This window comes from Vanellus vanellus (assembly GCF_965231255.1).
Source record: "Vanellus vanellus genome assembly, chromosome: 5".
NCBI lineage: Eukaryota > Metazoa > Chordata > Aves > Charadriiformes > Charadriidae > Vanellus > Vanellus vanellus.
The window spans coordinates 31,358,238-31,379,581 of NC_138910.1; the positions used below are offsets into that span (position 1 = coordinate 31,358,238).

At 37.8% G+C, this 21,344-nt stretch overlaps 2 protein-coding genes across 3 annotated transcripts in view; one reads left to right on the forward strand and one right to left on the reverse strand.

Annotated features, from left to right (window-relative positions):
- Positions 1–860: 860 nt before the first annotated feature.
- Positions 861–8,614, reverse strand: STRADB (STE20 related adaptor beta). Of its 2 annotated transcripts, none has more exons than XM_082484625.1 (11): positions 8,204–8,614; positions 7,783–7,863; positions 7,285–7,384; positions 6,536–6,657; positions 5,963–6,071; positions 5,310–5,433; positions 4,596–4,767; positions 4,080–4,184; positions 3,606–3,835; positions 2,994–3,036; positions 861–2,444 (listed from the first exon to the last, which is right to left on the reverse strand). In XM_082484625.1, the coding sequence occupies exons 1-11, from the start codon at positions 8,213–8,215 to the stop codon at positions 2,403–2,405; spliced, it is 1,140 nt and encodes a 379-aa protein (XP_082340751.1). In that variant the 5' UTR covers positions 8,216–8,614; the 3' UTR covers positions 861–2,402. The 2 variants fall into 2 exon arrangements, with proteins under 2 accessions (XP_082340751.1, XP_082340750.1); XM_082484624.1 differs by having other exon boundaries at positions 861–2,506.
- Positions 8,615–10,795: 2,181 nt separating this feature from the next.
- Positions 10,796–21,344, forward strand: part of TRAK2 (trafficking kinesin protein 2) — a 28,933-nt gene continuing 18,384 nt past the window's right edge. Inside the window, exons 1-3 of the mRNA XM_082483976.1 lie at positions 10,796–10,810; positions 17,548–17,881; positions 18,853–19,047. Of these exons, the coding sequence (XP_082340102.1) occupies positions 17,845–17,881; positions 18,853–19,047 (232 nt within the window). The 5' untranslated portion in view covers positions 10,796–10,810; positions 17,548–17,844. The remainder of the gene's footprint in view (positions 10,811–17,547; positions 17,882–18,852; positions 19,048–21,344) is intronic.

The following is a 21,344-nucleotide window of genomic DNA, read 5'->3' on the forward strand; positions in this document are numbered from 1 at the left end:
TATTTTGCATTATTCCATAATAGAAAGTATCATAGTTAATGAGCAAACCTTTCAGCAAATGTGATCCAGGGACTAGTTTCGAGTATTTCTGGTTATTTTAAAAATTACTAGAAGTCACAGTGCCTCCTAATTGCTTTTGTCTGAAAATACTGTAGTTCTTGAAAAGCAATAGTTCCAACAGTAAAAACTTGTGAGCTTTTAAACTTAGAAAACCCTATTTCATTTTCTTAAAAGTTATGTCAGTACAGAAGCTGGACCAGTATTTAGAAGTAAGTAATTTTATTTTTTTCCACAGAAAGAGACAGCAGCAAAGTAACTCCACTGGAATACGTGGTTGTTTAAATCAATTTATACTGACTTTGTTATTAGTATCCAAGATTATTTTTATAGAGTGGGCAAGGCACTGTTGTTTCAAGAGAAGCTTGCAAATACTAGCAGTTAAACTGCCTAAAATTTTCTGCAGTTTTTTTTCTTTTAAAAATCTACTAATGTTTATTTAGTGTTTCTTAATATGTTCAACTTCATGTGTGTTCTCACTTATTTGACTTGGTTTTTACATGTACTGTTAGTCAAAAGTTACCTGTCAATGCTAGATAATGTATTTGATTTGAAAACAGTGAAAATGTGTAGCAGATAGGAATTAAGAATTTCAGTTTCATGTGAAAACATCTTCCCTAAGAGTGCATAATTGTTATTAATATTTTTATGATCAATTTTCTAGTTTAGACAACTATTTTCTTACCTAATGACTGACATAAATACGAAACTTCTCTCCTGCAGTAACAAGAAGCTGTTAATATGACTGGACTACGGTGAAAATAGAAGTACAAGAATTATAGAAATAAAGAGATAGATGGGGTAAGTTCATTGACAGGTTTTTAATCTTGAATTTCACATACTAGTTTTGAAATATAGAGCTCTCTTCACAGCAAAACAAGTATAATCAACTTTTTTGTTAATACTTCGATGTGGTTGTTTAGAATTGTATGTTTCAGGCTTGTGTTTTGGCCATTTGGTCTTCAAGACTTTGTAGTGAAGCTGCTGGCAAAGCAGTGGTATTCTCAAGGTTGGCTGCAGACTGGCTCAGCTATGGAAGATTTAATGCGGAATGTTGTTTATGTTGAAAATTTAAAATAAATCAATTCAACATTTATTTATACATTTTTACTACAGTCAGAACTTACATCAGTCAAGTAAGTACTAGTGGCTTTGGGACACAACTTTTGCTAAAACACAGTAAGAATATGCAGCTTTTTAAAAAGAAACAGCTTTTGTTCAACTTGGATTGCCTGGTACAGTATGAGAATTGTAGGAAGAAGAAAGGCAGTTTTTAATATGACTTACAACAGATAATAAACCCTATACAATGGCGGTGTATTTAGGTTCTTGTTATTCCTGAATCTTATCCATGGGAATTTAACTGTGCCTTGCAGAAGAGGCTTGTTTGCCAGCAGCAGTGCCAGTGAAGCTTAATGCATATTGCCTGTTATTTTAAGAAAACAGTATTAGGTTCTGGTAAGTTCTAGTGGTGAACAGCACTACACTATAAATAAAAAACATGTACAGTAACTTTAGACTATTTAATATGATTCCTTAAAATTAACCCGTACCTGTTATAGAGACTTACTTTGCACAGTAAGAGGTCCTTAGATTAATTGCTGAAATGGCACAACAATAAATGGAGATGCAAAAGCACAAATCTGTATTAAGAATGTAGACAAATGCAAGAGCATGAGTCGCATTTTCAAATAGTTTAGCTTCTTTGGGAAACATACAGTATTAAAACTGTATGAAAGATGATGCACAGGTAACTTTTGGCAAGTGTGACAGCACATTAAATGAGAAAAATGTGTTTTGGGATGTGTGAAGAGAGATACATTTATTTGCATAAGCAACTAATTTCTGCAGTTTAAAATTAAGACTTGGAAGTGGAGGATTCCTCCTCACTAAAATAATTTGGGTGATAATTAAAAGACAAATAGATTGTTTAAATAAGGTCACAGACAAAACCCAAGCCTGAATTCAGAAAGGCACATGGACTGCAGCAATAAGAGCTGAAAATACAGTATAGAGTAAGATTACAGCAGGAACCCTCTTGTTAAGCAATATTTTTAAAGAGGGACATAAGAATTCAGCCATTCTCTATACACTTTCTCACCGTAAGGGAAACTGTAAAGCACAGTGCACTTCATGATGCCAACAGAAGAAGTAGGTAATGAAATATGGCCACTTCAATGGCATTTTCAAGTATACCTTGTCTAATTGTATTTTAGCCATACAATCTAAAGCAGCAAATACAAATCACATTTTCCTTCTTTGAAGCACAGGAGAGGTATGACTGTTTTGTATTTATTTAGAATTCCCAGTCTGTATCATCTTGATTGGTAGTAATATGTCCAAGTTCAGTCCCAACTGCTGTTGAGGGCACTGCCAAGAACTCTGATCTGTTATTTTGAATAGGAGGTGGTAATAGAGACAGTAGTGAATTCTGTGTTTGTTCTTTTATCTAGAAAGAAGAAAAGTTAAACAAAACAGGGCTGCACATAACCGTCTACATAACCTTGCACCTGACTTCATTAAAAGCATGTGAAATCAGAACCATGTTCTAATGTTACAATATTGAGAATAACAGGATGAGGGGTTTAGCTTTTCTCACTCTAGAGTAAGTTGAATTCGTCTTTCAAAACTAATTACATTAGCTATGCAGTTCTGCTTTAAATTAGAATATTAATCATTGTTCTTCTTAGTTAGGTTGACTTAAGTTAAACCAACTTTATCAAAGGGGAAATAGATTACTGTTATGCTTCCCATACTCTATCAATACAATTTTGTTAAAAACAAACAAACAAACAACAAAAAAGTCTGAAGTAGATAAACTGTTACATGATGATTTTTTGGCTCCAGCTAACTTAATTGGAGTTGGATTACAAAATAATATTTTGCGGCTTACTTAGGTTATAGCTCTGTCATTTAACAAAATGTAGTAAACTCACCTGTTTGAAGAACGTATGCGAAAGCAAACTCCTTGCTGATGGCCTGGATCATAAAATGAACAATACAATTATGTTCTGGAAAGTAAAATACTGCTTTTGGAAAATGGGCTAGACTGACAAACAATTTAAGCCCTGTGTTTTTTCATCCACAGGACAAATGTGAAGCAAGAGAAAAGCAGCACAGAATTACTACATTCAATTTGTAGTGAAGGCTCTAATAAAGATAACTGTTTATTTTTAAAGGCTTTTTCACTTTCCTCTTTAGCAAGGCATTTAATGCCTCATTCAGAAAAGGCATATTACTGAAAACCTATACTTCAGATTTCTGCTTTTTCTTGGACAATATACATGTTTGAAAATTAATTTTACTTGTTACAAAGTACAATGACATTACAAGAAATTTGGGCCTAGGGGGGTCAAACAACTGTTCATTTATCAGACAAGATAATTCTTTACACTTACCTTTGGTTTTGTAATTTGTGTTTTGCATAGTATTTCTGGTCTGAAATTCTTAATTTAAACAGTATTCAACTAATTACTGTATCCTAAATTGTGGGCTATACTTAGTCTTAGATTGAAGTGACAGAGAATTATTTTTCACCAGAAGGTTACCTTTTCTCAGGGTCCTGTTGCAAGCAAAGTTCTACCAAGTTGTGGAAAGCAGGTGAAAACGTTTTGGAAAAGGGAATTTGTATTCTTTCACTGGTCATTGTGTGTGTCATGCTCTCACCAATTCCAGAATCAACACCTGATCGGGAATTCTTCATTGTGGATTCCCCATGGGGGAAGGTATTTATATCCCAAGGACAGTATGTGGGACCTTTCAGCTTTTGCAGCAGCATCTAGTAGAAAGGAATAGCAGTATAAGAGTTTGACGGCTATCCAGACCTATTCAGGCTAAACTGCGAAACTCCAGGAATGGAAGGATTATTCAATCTGGAAAGAAGCATGCATTTTTGAAATAACAAAAGGCCACCACCGTTTCAATACTAATAACATTTGTTTCTTTGAGGAAAACAAAAAAAAAAAAAAAAAAAAGAAAAAGCTCAGAGTCTTCTGAAGTAGAAGTAGAGTTTAGCATCATACCTGAGTGCGAGGCATATCTTGAAAAGGAACAGATCCATTGGCTAATTCACATGCTGTAATTCCCACACTGTAAATGTCAGACTTCATATTATACCCAGACAAATCCTATGAGAGAAAGAAAACTCTGCTGAATCACAGATGCCATTGAGCAGTGCTGACAGAAATACAAGTGTCTGTTTCAGGACAAGATTCCAATACCCTGTAATCTAAATAGGATTAAGGCAATTAAATTATGAAACCTCACACTTTATTCAGAAATCTGATGGTTGTACTGAAGACAAGTTTTAGGACCTGCAGTAGTTTCCAGGAATGTCAGGTAAAGAGACCTAGTACAGCACCATTTTACCAACAGCTTTAAAATCGGTTCTCTTTAGAACTACAAATTCAGTACATCTGTGTCTTTCTAAAAGTTGCAATTCAACAGCTTCCACTGTACTTCTACAAGCAGACTTAAGTTACAAGTTGAGTACTTCCAGTAACTTTGAACAGGAAAAATGAAGTGTAATTTATACTAACCTGTCTCAGTAGTTCAGGACTCAGCCAAGGAAGCACAGATGTACTAAACTGAGGGAAATCATATACCACCTTTGACTTTCGTCCATTGTTAACTAAACTGTAGAGGTTGTTTAAGCCAGAGAGAGAAACCAGCCCATCCCCTGAAATCAGAATGTGGCTAGCTTTAATATTCCTGTAACATAAAGTGGTAAATTTTAGTTATAAAAATTACTCAAAGCACTACTAGAGTAGAAAGGCTTTCATATTTCACTGACAAATACTGAGATGTTAGCGTGCCATTCTTTTCAGCAGATTATTTTAATGGAAGTTCTTCACTCTGTATGAGTTGTCTTTTTAATACAGTGCCAAAAGAAAGAAGAGCTGATCAGCAAGAAAAAACTGCCAGAAACAGAAATTGGAGAAGGGCCCTCCTTCCCTGCAAAGAGTGTAAAGTAAGGAAGCCCTTTCTACAACTCCTATTATCTTGCGCTTCAGAGAGACAAAGCCAGACAGATATAACAATTGGCTTTAAATAGTGTATGAATACCATTCTCGTTAAGCTTCTGCAAACTCGGTTCTGCTGTATTATTGAAAGAAATTGTTTCTGCACTGTCTGACATAAATGTTGTCTCCTTATGTCTGCCTTCTTAAGCTGAACATTAGTTTTGAAGTGAAACTAAATTCTTAATAAACTGGATGCTGTGATCTGATTCTTACCTATTGACATTCTCCTACCTGTGAATGTAGCCATTCTGGTGCATGTAATTTAATCCTCTGATTGCACCAAATAGAATGTTCCCTATCAAAGCTTCACTCATTCCTTCAGGAAAATAAGTATTCAGCAGGTGTCTAGCTGAACCTGGAAGTGGAAAAAAAAAAAAAAAACACCTACCTGAGCCTAACAAGCCTTTTTTAAGCTACTTGTATACAGTGAAGCAAGCATAGACACGCATTGAGCAGCATTCTCATCTTTATATTGACTATTGTACATTGAGAACAGTCACATAGATGTAACTGATGCATCCATCAGGCAAAAATCACACTGAAGTCATGCATCTGTTAAGTGAAAGCCTATGCCAAACCGGTATTCAATCCGGACAAGTTTTCTGTTGGCAAAATTTGAAGTTGTATAAAGTCAAATGCATCTCCCAGTTATCATTCCTCACATGGTGGGTGTTAGGACTAAGGGCTATTTAATGTGGTTCAAATACCAATCTTCACTGGGGTGAAAGATTATGTATAGAAGACTTCTCTAAACAAATGGTTTGTGAACGTTTGTTTTTTTCTACAAGACAGGAGATGCTTAAAGAAAAACCTCTCATGGACCACGTGGTCCAAATTGTATCAGCGCTTTTTCCTATTCTGAAATTGCAGTTAACAATTCTTACCATAGGCCATGAATGGGGAGATGATCCAAAGCCAACTACCAGCTGTAAACACTGTCCAAAGCGTCATTATATTGGGATGCTGGAAGAAGTGGGATAAAACCACCTCATTCTATGGAATTAAATGAAAGTGGATGTGTTAACCACAAGACAACAGTCTTACTAAGAGCATTAACTACATCAGTAATCAGTAGAAAGAACTGTTCCCTATGTGCATTTATACAAAATTGCAGGTGATGTGTACAGTCTGCAATAGAAATGTAAATAACTTGCCTATAAATGCATTTGTCTGATGTAAATCTAGCTTCCTCATAGTCCAAAGTTTTGGTGTAAAATACAGAGTACAGAACACGTTTGAAAGAGAAAGTTGTACAATTACAGAAGTCTTTCTAAAGCACTTGTCATCTGTTTTCTTCAGAAAGCAACCCTCAAATTTACACATGATATTCTATTCCTTTGAAGGAAAAACTTGACTGAAATGACCCAGGACAAACATGAAGGCTACCTCTGTTTAGTAGCTTCATATATGTTCATCTCCATCTTCATCAGACTTGTGCAGAAATGCTGTTGCTTTACCTGTAAAGCTTTCAAATGCTCTTCAGAGCAATTTTCTAGGTCTGTGATCCTTACAGCAACTTGCATGCCTGTAGGCGTATGCCGTGCAAGGTAGACTGAAGTTAAGTTGTTGAACCTCCTTCCTGAAACCAGAAGTGGCTACCTTAACATTGGAAAATATAATAATCCACCATGTAATTTCCTTTATATTTAGAGATAATTTTACAGTTCTAAAATTACCATTGATAGCAGCATGACCTTTTCTTTAAGAATGTCAAGAACTTAAGTAGCTGCAGCAAAATATACCCAGCAAATTAGTTAAAGCATGGCTTGGCTATTTTTAGAACAAATAAGTGTTTAAACATTTGTCAGTATGAATTATACATCTAAATGAACAACACTTTTAGCATGTATATTCACATAAACATATGCATGCACAGTAGGATTCAGGGCAGTCGTCCTTAGAACAATCAACTCCAGTAGCCAAGTGACAAGACATGATGTTCCACATATCACAGATTTAGAAAACTGACATGCACAAACATCAAGAGAAAAAAATCAGGTAATTGTTGATTTGTCTTATATCTTAAAACAAGTGATAACTGAAACAGAGCAATGTTCTGCTCTTTTCTCAACTAAGGAGACACAAGAATAGTCCTAGTCAGCTGATAATACATTTTCCAAATGTAATATTTACTGCACTTAGCAATAACACATTGAGAGCATGCATCTACAGGAACAGGAAATATTTTAAGGTACACTTTTGTTACCTATTTCCAGCTGGAGTTCATAGTGAGAGACATTAGAGGAGCAAAATACCATTTCATTCCTTCCTGTAGATGGGGGAATCCAGGCTAGATCAGAATCAGCCTAACAGTGAGGAAAAACAGTTCTCAAAATTACTATGTAATTTTTAAAGATTTACATGTTCAAAATTAATGCAGAAATATCATTACTTAGAATGCCAAGATCAAGTATGCAAGTCAGAACATTCAAGCTGGTGCTTCTACCGTTACACTGAGACTTAAGTTTTATGAGCTACTGGGTTTTTGGTTTTTGTGTGTGTGTGTGCGTGTTTGTTTTGTTTTTAAAACAGTAAAAGATTAAGAGTAACACTTAATCACCTAGAGTTTTCTTCCAAAGTGGAAGCCCAAAGCACTCTATTTTTGCTGTTAACACTTTAAGAAGTACCCCCTAATGAGATTATTTTTAATATGTACCAGCTTTGTATTTAATGTTGCCAGTTAACGTTTCTATTTTCTTCTTACCAGGCATTCATGGATGCTGCTCTGAGATAGCTCTTCTGGTCTGATTGATTCAACTGGTGTACGTAGAATACAGGAACAGTCCTTGAGAACAGAAACAAGTGAATGTTAGTGGAGTTGCTGCAATTTATTAAACATGACGGTGAGAAAACATCAGAAGTAGCCCCTATAAGCAGGAGTTCAGAAAGTTTTTTGCTACAAGTCAGTCAAGCAAGAGGTTAAGAAACAGCACAGAGCACATACTGGCAGAGCTAGAGAGAAGAGATACTAAACAGTCTCCACTGAAAGTTGATTCAACAAAGTTAAAACATCTCAGCACTGTGGAAATCCCCTCAAGCAATACATTTCACCAGAACTTCTTCACATTAAGGTATGACCGTGTAACAAGGTACTACTGCCAAAGACTTTTTAAATACAAACTTACCAAACAAGACATGGAACCACTTTAGATCAGGGGAAAAGTCATATACACCCATTTATCCTAGAAGAATTAAAGTAGCAATGTAAGCTTGTACATAAACCTGTGAAAAATTTAAGTCTCTTTATCACAACAGTGAGGCATTCCTCACAGTTAACACATACCCAAAACCCCAAAACTAGAGCTCTGGGAAAGCCTGCTTCTTTTGAGCCTTTAAGCAACATACAGATTTCAAACTCCATGCTAAGGATATGCAATATAAATTGCAACTCAAGTTTTCCATTTTGATTCATAGCTTTAGAGATTTTATCACCACTTCTGAACAAACAATTTAATTGCAAGTTAACTGCATACGTGCAGAAAGTAAAAAGGAACAAATTCGTGAATCTCTGGCAGTTTGTAGAAAAAAAAAATAATTTACTGTTATTTTAAAGGAGCACAGCTGTGCTAGTCAGACCTCGGCTCAGCTGTGTGCAGCTGAACTAGCTCACAAAAAAAAAAAAGCAAGCCAGAAGCAATTACACTTTACATTTCACAAGCGAGAGAGGAAATACTATTGTAAGGGACTTAAGTAAAAAAAAAAAAAAAGAAGGGATCCAAGTCAGATAATTTTCACTTTACTTAGGCTACAGAATCAGCATTCAAACTCCCTTACAAATCAGAGTAGCCATCCTGAAAGTCCTCCAGCAGACTTACTTTCTATCTGATGCTTTGAAAAGTTAGACAGCGAGGAGAGAGAGATGACTATGTCTAATATGCATATCAAAGCTTCTGAAGTGCAGAGCGGGACTTGCTAATTTACTTTAGCTTCAAGCAAGTCTTCTACCATGATGAATCCTACTTGCTGGCTGACATAAAGTCAGCTACAGGAGGTAGTTCCATATTAATATGTAATTATTGCTTGACAGTTAACTTTAAAAAGGTGAAGTACTGTATCAGAAACTGATCACTTTGTTTATCAAGAACTAAGCTTGATTATATCCCGCATTTAAATTATGTATGCTATTTAATCAAGGCAACACTCTTGACAAGCTAACAAGCTCCCACTACACCATCCACTGCCAAATATCCATGCCACTCCTAATCCCTATTTCTTTTTTACCCTGAAAATCTCCTTGAAGTAAAGAAATACTATAATTCCTTATTAAAGATGAAAAATAGAGACAAAAGGAGGTCCTTAGTAGGTATTTGGCACCTTCAGAGGATCAGGGCTTGACTTACCCAACTTCACTAAGGAAGTCTGAGGCAGAATAGGAAAAAAAAAATTGCAGGTGCTTCAAGATACTGGCCAGCACTGTAATGGCTATGGCATCCCTCTCCTATATGGAAAGAAGATACCTCACTCCATTGTACAAGAAAATTCATTCTGTTGCTTGGAATACAAAACCACAAAAGCTAAGCTGGAGAATAAAATCTTAATAACTGTGATAAACTAAAGTCAAATCATTGTAGAATTTGTTCAAAAGGGTATAGCCAGCCAACAGAAACGGCCATGATCCGCTTTTGTTCAACTAACATTACATCTGTAAAATTTTTATTTTTGTTTTTCTTATGTAGTTTAACATTGCTTCCATTTTCAATACGGTTTTGGATCATGTCCCTACATAAACCTTTTCCCCGTTTCCACATTCTATCCACATCGCAGGCTTTTTCTTTTTTTTGTACTGCGGATAGTGACAGTACGGCACAGCTGAACTGACACATTTCATCCCAGCTCGGCCAAGGCTTCAGATGTAGGGGAGAAAGAAAAACAGAAGGACGTGCCCGCGAGCCGGGGGAGCACGGAGGCTCCGCAGCCCAACGCTCAGGTACCGCGAACGCGCGTTACTCCGGTCCCGTCGGCGCCGGGCTGCAGCCGCGGCGTCTGGAGCGACCGAGACACCTCTCGGTCGTCTAACCCGAGTTAAACGACCGGTCCGTGACAAAAGTAACGGACCGTAAGGGAAGGACGCCTCACGGGCTCTCCCAAGAGAACTCCTCCCTCGCTCCGCTGAACTCGTACCTCGGCGCCCCCGCCTCCTCCCGCGCCAGGCGGCGGTTTAGCGGCGCCCCCGCCTCCCTCCGCACCCCCCACCCCGCCGCGGCGGCCGGGACAGGGCTGCGCCCCTGCCAGCGCGGCGGCCCCAACGCCGCTCCACACGGCCGCTTCCCCCTCCCCGACCCGCCCGGCTTCCCCCGCAGCGGGGCTGAGGGCGCGGCCGGCCCGTAGCCCCGGCGTCCCCGCCGCTGTCGGGAAGCCCTGCAGGCAAGCAGCGCCCGCTCCTACCCGCCGCCGCCTGAGGGTCAGGGGCCGGCGCGACCGCCGAGCCGAGCCACCAGCCCGGAACCCCGCCCCACTCCCAACCCCTGCGGAGCCGCAGGGGGTGGCGGGGTCCGCCCGCACCAGGCGGCCCGGCGCATTGTGGGGTTTGTCGTTTGCGCCGGCGGGCGGGAGGACGGGCAGCCCCTCCGCGCCGCGCGGCCAGCCGGGGGCTGTAGTTCTGGGCGGGAGCCGGGCGGAAGCCATCGGGGTTCCTTCCTCAGTCGCCGCTTGATTACATGCGGGGCTGTCGGCCTCGGGTGGTGGCGGGGAGGAGGAGGAGGAGGAGGAGCGCAGGAGGAAGCGCGGGGCGGGTAAGAGGTGATCGGTGCTGATTCGGGGTGGCTCTGTCGCCTCAGGGGTAACAGCGAGCTCCCCCCTCTCTGCCCCTTCGCGTTAACCCCTTCAGGGCCGCGCCCTCCCTCCACTCTCCCTCGGGGCCGTTCCCCGAGGCTGTCCCGGGGCACCCGCTGTGTGTGGAGCAGGCTGCTGAGGTACAGCGGGCCGCGGCGGGCATGCGGCGGCTTCCCTGCGGTTGGTTAGCGTAGGAGCCGGGGGTCCGAGCGTGAGGCAGCGTCCTGGGCCGGCCGGGGAAGCGGCGCTGTCCCCTGTGGCGGACCCTCCGGGGAGGGAAGGCAAATAAAGAATTCCTCTTCCTTTCTTGTGTTGCAGCTGACAGAAATCTTTTCGCGGTGGTAACGTAGATATGTTAAGCTTTATCCGTTCAGTATATGTGGTTAGGTTGCAGTCAAATGGTAGGCTCCGGCTGCCATTCGGTGGCTGTGACTGCAGGCGTGGTGTGACCTTCAGCGTGCTCCAGAGTTCCTTCCTGCCCTTCCTGCCTTAGAAGTGCCCATAATCGTATGGGCTCTCCTTGGAGGTTTATGTCGCGGCTCACAGAAGGCAAAACTTGATGACATTTTAGTTGTGGTCCTGCCCACGTATGGATTTGAGGGCAAGGAGATTTTGGCTTCTATCAACTTTTTAATCACGTTGTTATGTTCTGATTAGCTGATTAAACTGTAGTAGGAGTATCTGTCAGCATGTCTTTTATGCTGTCAAGCCATCTTCGTGAAAAAGTGCTGTGTGGAGTTCCATCCTTGTATTTTTATTTTTTTAAATGGAATCTTCAACTGTAGGCTGTTGCATACATGCTTATTTCTGGTCATTGGCTGATTGTGAGAGTCTGATGCAAATAATTAATATAGTAAATAACTTTTCACACAACATTACAAGGCAGCAGTCAATTTTGGGTTTGCTTTCAGAAACTTATTATCTTTCAAAGGATGTATTTCTGAGTAAAAATAAGTAGAGTTCTTTTTAATTACACCTCTAACACTGACGCTAAATTGAAAAAAAATTAATTTCCAGTACCTGAAATTTGTCAACTCTCTAGTGATGGCATCATCTATTATAAATGTATCAGTTTATCAAATTTCTGTTATAAGTACCTGAAAATACAACTTCAGAGTGTTGGAAAATGACAGGCTTTTCTGATAGTGGTTTGCCTCTAATAGAGGGCTTGCTGAGATGACTATTGTGCAGTAGGAGGAGTCTTTGAGGAAGGGTAAATGATTCATTGATCAGTTTTCCAAGTAGATAAAAAATAGCATTTTCGTGGAGATGGTTACAAAAGAGATGACAGATCTTTTTATCTAGTTAAATTGCTAGTGGTGCTCTGGTGACCGAGTCAGATAAATCAGTCTGGTTTATTCTAATGAATACAGAATTGTAGCTGTTAATTGGAACTGCTGAGTACTGGTTGGGGTAAATTAAGAAATTTAACCAACTTCCTTGGATGAATTCAGCTATGCATCAACCAAAAGTGTTAGTGATTTCAGTTAACATAAATGTCATTTAAGTTCACTTCAAGTATACTTTATAGAGAACAAGCTTCAATTTTAGAAGAAGCCTCTAACAACTTTTGTAATGAAGTATTAGCACAACACTTGCCTCAAGACCATATATCACATTTTTGTACTCTCTAACCAATGGTTATTGGGCTCATGACAGTTCTTTTTTTCCCTGTGATCACATAATTACTATGTGTATACATTTCTTCTTTCAGAAGAAAACCTGCAAGAAGTAATGTATATACATAGTAATGTTATGATTGTGCATTTACAGAAAAGAATTAGGAATAATAAAACGTGATGGGGTATTTCATGTAGGTAGCATTCATAGTTTCAGATGAAGTTAGACTTCAGTTATGCATATGTTATTTTTACACTGTGTGCTAAGGGTGCTAAAGACAACCTCCAAGCATGTAGGACTTAAAAAAATAATCTTACTATCAAACTGTGCTGTTCAACAGTATACATGTATACATATACATAAAGCATATATACACTTGAAACTTATCACATAGTTTTGCCACTTATGGAGAATACAGATTATTACAAATGACTGACAAGGAGAAAAAGTGAGTCTGGCTTGGTATAACTCTGTGTTAAAAGGATGAGGGCCAGCTTCATGATGCCCTTGATATTCCTCTAAGAGGTGTTCTCCAGCTTCCCCTCTAAGCCCTTATCCTCACTGCAAATTAAAAACAATCCAGGACATGAGGGGACAAGGTGTTTTGTTTTCTTACAATTCCTTTCTTATACCATACTATTTATGGTTGAACGTCTGTTGCAGGTTTGCTTATGATTATTACACTTATTAGGATTGTGTTGGTGTACTCTTTTAAATGTTTTTTTTTCCTTACATGAGAGAAACACAAGCACTAAGTAGGTTTCTGTAGGGATAGTAATGGCTGATAATAACAGGTGCTCAGCGCACAGCAAGTGTTAGTTGTGATAGACAAAGTTCATGTTCCCATATATTTGTTTTTCAGTATATAGTCCTTTGTCCTTCATCACATACTACATAGTGTTGAAGGATTTGGCCTCTGCCTCTGAGCATTAGTCCCAGGAATGTTTTGGCAGCAATTCAGCGTGGTCATGTTTGCTGTAAGAATAGAACTGTTTCATTAACCTTGAAATACAAAGCATGTTTATTGTTATTAGCTGGCTTGACACCATTACAATTTTAGTAATGACAAAAGTACTGTGCTAATGTCTAGTTAGTGTTGGGTTTTTTTAATTGCATATTTACATAGTAGTAAAATTTGGCATTCCAGAATAATTGACTTGTTCAGTTGTCTTCCTTTTGGAAAATGGATGTTGCCTTCTCTCTTAATCAAGTTAGAATCATATTTGTTGTTGAAATTTTGTTTGTGTTAGTTGTGGCCTGATGTCTTGCATTCTGTAATTGTACAGAGGTGTAGATCTAATTTAGTCTTTCCAAGTGCTTGTGAGGAGTCAACTGCTGTCAACAAATGGAAAACAGCAAGAATAACAGGATATTTATGTTTGAGTTTGCATGTTGTCAAAATAGATGCCAATATTTTGGATGTTTTTAACTTTTTAAGCACAAAGAAATTAACACATACAGTTGTTCGTCTACAGTTTCCAGTTGTGAAAGCAACTCATCTTTCTGTAATTCAAATTTGAATTGGAGTTCTCTAGTGGTAGAATGTTTTCAGAATTACATTCTGAAATAAGATGGCACAACTGTCTTTTTGCATCTATATTGAATTGTTCAAAGTAGTAGTTACAAAAAGAAGGCCGTAATTTTTAATATTTTATATCTATTTCAACTTTTCTAAGGCTTTACTTGATATTGCTTTTGAAGTTAATCTTGGCTGAGATCTTCGGACTCATTGAAGGAAAAATTAATAAAATCTGTTGTGTGGTCAGGAGAACTCATTTTTGTCTCTTTGCTACTAAGATCAAATAATGTGTTGAAATATCAGTGTTTTAATGAAATATGTGGTTCCTATTTTATTTTTTCTTTTTTTAACCTATACACTATGACATCTTACTGTTTAGTAGACAATTGGTTTATATTTCTCTTAATGCTTTTAACATGTTTTTCTAGCCATTCTTATTTTTTTGTTGGTTATGCCTTAATTTTTTTACAGTTTTTATGGGGAGTTTTGTCAGGTCTTGTTATAACATTGGTGAACAATAAGACTGTTGCTTGGATCATAAGTGGTAGCCCTCCATGCTTTTTAAAAATACTTCTTGGTATGAATGGGCTCCAACATTGCCTTTCCTTTTGAGTTTCTTTTCTATTTCCCATGCACAGGTGATATAGCAAACCTCAGGGCAACTTGGATTCTGTGGCATAGATGCAAAAGGCCTAGGACTACTTCTCACTTCTACAAGATGTCTTTTTCTTAGGCTGCTGTAGGTACTCCTGGTTTTAGCTTACTGTTTCAAGCCACATGGTAGTTGAAATGTGAAACACACATAATGGAGTAAAATTTAGTTTAGAGAGCACAGAAACACACAGATTGAGATAGATACATATGTATGTGTATAAAATGTTGTCTGATAAGTCAAGTCTTATGAGGAATGACTGAGGGAACTGGGGTTGTTTAGCCTGGAGAAGAGGAGACCTTATCACTCTCTACAAGTACATGAAAGGAGGTTGTAGACAGGTGGGGGCTGACCTCTTCTCCCTAGTGACAAGTGATAGGATGAGAGGAAATGGGTTCAAGTTATGCCAGGCGAGGTTTAGATTGGATATTAGGAAAAATATTTTCACTGAAAGGGTTATTAAACATTGGAATAGGCTGCCCAGGGAGGTGGTGGATTCGTCATCCCTGGAGGTGTTTAAAAAAAGGGTAGACATGGGGACATGGTTTAGAAGTGGTTTTGTCAGGTTAGGTTAACTTGATGATCTTAAATGTCCCTTCCAACCTCAACAATGCTATGATTCTATGATATTTCTATTTCTCTTGACCTTCCCTTGAAGAAAGCCTCCAGACAGCACTGCTCCTGCATATATGGCTTTTCTTCAATGTTAGAATTCTCCTTGGCTTTTCCATGTTCAGTGAGCCTATTTGTAAAAGGTTCAAACATCAATAGTAAATTGGCACATGAGGGAGTAGGGACACAAAACTGATAAGAAGTACATCTGTGTGGAATGAATATAGTAAATTGACAATGGAAATAATAATTATAAATAAAGATTTAAAATAATACCTGAGAAGGTTTTCTGGCTTCTCTTTTGGACGTCTTTCTTCACGATTTAACAATTTTAATTTCTAGACCATCTTTTTATAGCACAGTCATGTGTTTTAAGGCCATGTTGTAAATTTTACGTGTTTTATCCAAATGTATTTAATTATAGTTGTAACTTGCAGAAGAAATCTGCGCTTAGGAAAGAGTTTTATAGCTGTGGAGTAAAAGCGTCATGGAGTCAATTTCAGGGTGGTACTGCAAGTGCATTAGCTAGTTGAATTTCCAGAGAAGTTGCCCCGTGGCACACTAAACTAAAGCTATGAGAAACATGGCAAATGTGAGCATTAACTTTTATGGTGTTTGCTTATCTAGCAAACTTCTCAAAGGTTTCACAAATGAGGTTGCCCTTTCAATTTAATGCCTTGATGTTGGCCTGATGCTCTAGAAGACTTTGAGCCAAATGATTTTGTTTATTTTTCTCCACCTCCCCCCGCCCCATCACACCCCACCTCACCCTCCTGCCCCTTTGGCTGAACTGGAATTGACCCACAACAAATGATATTTCTGCTTTGCACTACTTAGAAGAGAGATTAAATCCAATCTTGAGAAGAAGTAACATTCATTTTTACATTATTAAAACTGAAAGGAAAGATATTCAATGAGAGCTGTGAAGAAAATGTCCCATGCCACTGAATTTTTTCTTGCTCTGCAGTGAGTCTTTATTACAAGATAAAATTGTCTTGGCTGTGTAGATTTGCAGCAGTCTTCCTAAGTGGCGTTTTCTTCTGTATTGCATTGTTTTAGATTTGTGTGTGTGTGTAGTTAATGCTTTTCAGCAATCCATTTAAAAAACAGCCTCTTGAAAAAAATGACAAACTAGTGTTAGCAGCAGCTATACATTCAGGTAGAAAATGTTTCTGAAATCTCAGTCTTACTGTTTTTAATGTGTCTAATATGTGGAAAATAAAATACATACATAAAGAAATAAATGACAAAGCAAGAAGGTATTGCTCACAAGTATGAGCTGACCTTAATGGAAGAAAGTTGTTTTTTTGATCTCCTGCCAAAGTCTACAAGCAGATGAACTGGTAGCCTCTAGGCTTTCTTTAAAAAGCTCCTGTGCTGTCCATTTTGATCTTGTCAAATGAGAGATTGTTACAGACAGCAAGACAAACCTGTGATTGTTGTGTTTGGTGGTGGGAGATCTTAGGGAAACTGTTAAGAGCAAATATGAAATTAATGTAAGATTTCAAGAGAATTTTGTTTTTACTGAATGTAAGAGGAGGGAAAATGAGAGACTTTTGTTCTCTTTCATTTTATATTTTTCTGTCATCTGGGACTACTCACGTATTTTACACGGAAGATGATTGATGAGTCTTGGCAAGGGAACAGCAGAATTCTTAACTTTAATAAGCTGTTATGATAGGTTATCTCAATTAGTTATGGTAGTTTCATTTTTGGTTTAAATGAGTCCCTGCTGAAGAGGAAACACAAATTTTTTCATGATCCACAAAGTAAATTTCTGATAGATCCAATTTTTAATCTATAGATTTCTAAATGGGATGAGATTAAAGCAAACAGTCCTATAAAGCTTTTTTTTTTTTTTTAACAATCAAAATGCTAGGAATAATGGTTTTGAAATCCCGCCTTTAGAATCCCTTGCTTTAAATAAATGCAGTAGCCTGAAGAAAAATTCGGGTTAGTTGGAGCTGCTGTCCTTTAGAGTAAAAGGGAAATGCCTCATTTCAGTGAATGAACCTGTCATATGCTAAATATTATATGGAAGAGGAGGAATGGCATAAACAAACAGGTAATTGACAGAGTTGATGCTGAAGGTGAGATGTTATGTCTGCAGGGAAACCATGTATTTGTAGTGCTACATTTTACATGTAAAGTGTAAACTGGGGATTAAAATGTTCGTTTACTTTTTTTTTTTGGTTAAATGATAGTACAGGGAGGAAATTCAGACTGAAAGCAACAAAGTCATATTAATTTACCTGACATCCGCTAAACTTTGGCATTCTTTGTTTTATTTCTAGATGATGGCTGAGCTGAGAAGCTTGTGAAGCTTATGTGAAATATCCTATAGATACTTCTACTGATCAGTAGTAGCCCAGATTAAATAAGCATGTCCTAAAATGGCAGTATATCTGGAGTATGAACCAGTCTACAGAAGTGAGTTGATGCCAGATTTGTTAGTGTCTCAATGGCTTGATGGCTCTCACTTACTCTGTCTCTAAACCAAAGCCATCTTTCTACCAAAGCAATAAAGGGACAGTGCACAGTCTCACTACAGAATGCTATTTCCAAAGAAGTGAACTGTAAAGAAAAGACTCATGAATTTTGATCACAGGGGCTTGGAGAGCATCTCCGGTAAGTTGAAGAATTGTTACAAATCCTGAATGTATCTAAGATGTTATAGAACACCAACCTGAAGACAACCTTAAGTTTCATGTTCTTTGTATTGCTTATCTGGTATTGCAAATAAACAGAAATGGTGAGTTATATTAACTAGCTTATAAAATCACCTTCCGTTGTAAAATGTTGTTTGTAAAATTCTGTGTCAGTAATCAACATTGGCATTTTTTTCCATTGAAAGATACTCCATCTTTAGTGGAAATGTTGGAAAGATAATCATCGTATACCTTTGATATGCAGTATTTTAGCAGCTTAGAATTAATGTTTCTTATTTTTTGCAGTAATTGTGAAGAGATTAAGGGAGGGGGGTAGCACAGGAAGAGCTAAATTTCCTTTCCAGGATTTTGAGTATCGTGTTTCTCTGAGCATGATTCTGTATGGATGATAATGGAATTTTATATTTGTTCCCTGATTTCAAGGCATTATTCAGGTGATTTTTCTAGTTGCTTTGAGATTATTTACATCTGTGATCGTTACTAAACAAAAGGATAAACAAAAGAAGAAGAAAAATGTGAATTTCCTTCAGAAAAGGGAAGCGTAACTATGCTAAAGCCAATGAAACCTTACAAAATCAATAGCTGGTAAAATGTAAGTTTGTGTTTTAGTTCAATGAACAGGAAAGGATAGAAATTAAAACTCATTACATACATCATATTCAAGAAGTCGGAGGGAATCATGGCTAGACCATCTTTCCAGGAAGTTGTGGAGTTGGTTGGGGATGAGGATCTTACAAGTATTAAAATGTAAATCAAGTATTCATTCAGTAAGTATTCTGATAATTTTTCCAGTACAGAATAATTCTTTTCAAATCTACTGAAGGTTTATAAAGTATTTTCTAGTATATAGAATATATACTACTGTAGCAATATTAAATATATGTCATATTTAATAGTAATGTACTATTGCTGGCATTTATTCACTTTCAGATGTCTGCTCCACGGACGACCTTCCTGAGGTGGAGTTGGTGAGCATGTTAGAAGAACAGTTGCCAGATTACAAGTTACGAGTGGACTCTCTGTATCTGTATGAAAATCAAGACTGGATTCAGCCCCCTGCCTGCCATGGCCGCCTTTCTGAAATCACTTCTCCAGTTCATGATGAGGATCCCTTCCGTTACATGAGTGAGTATATATGGGCCTAGGAATTGGTGGTGGTTTTTTGGTTTTGTTTTTTAGTTGAAGAGAAAATTTCAAATATAAAAATATTATTAATATTATAAACTATTGAAATCTGCAAAATTTTGTACAGGTGGAAGAAAAAGCTGAGTTTAGAGAAATGCTTGTAGTTCAGCACTGCAATTCTAAGGGCTGGCCTAGCACATCCCATGGCTGCCTGATCATTAGATTTTACATAGAAATGCAAGTGGGAACATGTGATAGTGAAAAAGAGGCAGAAACCTAGAATTGTGCTAGACGAGATGTAATACGAGAGGTATGGAGCATTGCAGCAGCTTTGTTTTCAGGAATGTTAATGATGCTGTGGTTCTTTTGATGATGTTTGTCCAGATGTTTTGTGTCAATGTTGCTTTTAAAATGTTAATGGTTTCTCTGGAGATAGAAATGGTGTGAATACTGGATAGGTGGGCACTAGATCAGTGTTGATCACTGCTTTCCAGTTTTGAAAATACTAAGTAACTTATCCCTAAACCTAGCAGTTCATAAGGAAGAAAATGGACAGCTTCCGATCACATGAAGAAACCTTTAATATGTTAAAAACCAGAGGTATAGAAGGCTGTCAAAAGAACTGAACACTTACTTGCCTGTATTTTCAAGTGTTTTCATGTGAAAAGAGGAGAATGCATTGTAATCGTTTTAGAGAAATGGAGAAGTCCTGTTTGCTCTGTGTATTGGAACAAACCACTTGGGAGAGTGAACTTGGTATTTATATACAACCGTGGTATTTAGATACAATCTGTAACTATTACCTCTCCCTTGTACATGCTGCCTCTGCGTGGTGTACATGCCACCACTCTGAAAGGTTTTTTTTGTTGTTGTTTGTGCTTTAAGCCTCTACCCAGGGTGTATAGCAAATGAGTAAGTACAAGTAAAATATTACCTCTTAAAAATGCAGTACTTGGCAATTTAAAGCAATCTTGTTATCAGTTGAACTTGTAGGCTTGGAACTACTTTTAACTGTGGAAAGTATTTGGAAAGCTGCTTAATGTTTATTGCTTGGTCTGTTTCTGATAATAATGTTGCAAGCATAAATGATTTTTCAGTTGAGCGAACACTTTGTAGTTCACTGGAAGCAGTTGCGTAGTCAGTGGGGTGTGTACTTTCCCTCGTTTTAATTATAAAGAGGTGGGATCAGAGTCTGTCAGTGCTGGAAGGAATTTTACATCAAATGTGGCTCTGCTGAAGCTCTCTGGTCAACACCTGCAGTTCCAGTGTGACGAAGCACAGAGCTCTGAGACAAGGAATTTCAGTCACTGGGAGCTTGCATTTCCAAACTGCAGTGAAAGGGAAGGGGTTTATCAACAATGTTTTAATGAAGGCAGTCATGTATTATTTGGCTGTCGAGGTACAACAGAAAGCGGTGTCTTCCTCTTTCACCCAGTGAGAAGTTCTTTTTAACTATAGAAAGTGTTCTGTGAAAATAGTAAAATGCTTGTGAAAGTTTTTTGAACAGTTGCCATAGATGTTTTCTTGACATTCTCAAAAATGAGCTGTAACAATGACTGACATTAAGTTAAAAGATAATTGTTAGCCATAACATACAAAATTAATTCTAACATTTAAGAACAGTCATAACTGCTGAGTCATATAAACTCAAGATAAATATGATTTATGTTTCTTCTACAAATTGTCCAAAGAGGTTGAATGTAGTAGTCATTTATATTAGCTTTTTTGAGCCTAGTAACGTACAGGGAGATACTGGGAAGGTCCCAAACAAATACAGATTTAAATCAAGATCTGGTTATAATTATTGCTGAATAGCTTGTTAGGTGAAATTTCTATGTTTCTTTCTGTTTACTGGAATTGGGAATAAATGTGACAATCATATTTTTGAAGTGTAACTTGGGGGTTTTATGTGTATATCTCCCTCTCCTAATATATGTGTGGAAACATTTTTTATAACTTTTTCCTAAAGAGAATGCTAAACTTGTGGTTTGAGTGAATTTGTAGTTCACATCCAAGGTAAAAAAACAAACAAACAAACAAAAAACCCAAATAAAAACAAACAAACAAACAAAACCCCAAACAAACAAAAAACAACAAAAAAAAACCCAACAAAAAACAACAAAACACAACAGTTACTGCACTTGAGCTCCTCCTCTTTTTATGGCTGCTGCTGCATATAAGATCCAATGACCAGTTGAGTTCCCACTGGCAGTATTTTCTGCTTCAACTGTGGTAGTATAAGAAGCCCTGAATTACAAAACATCTGTCTTTAGAACTGCTTTGTATATGTGAATAAA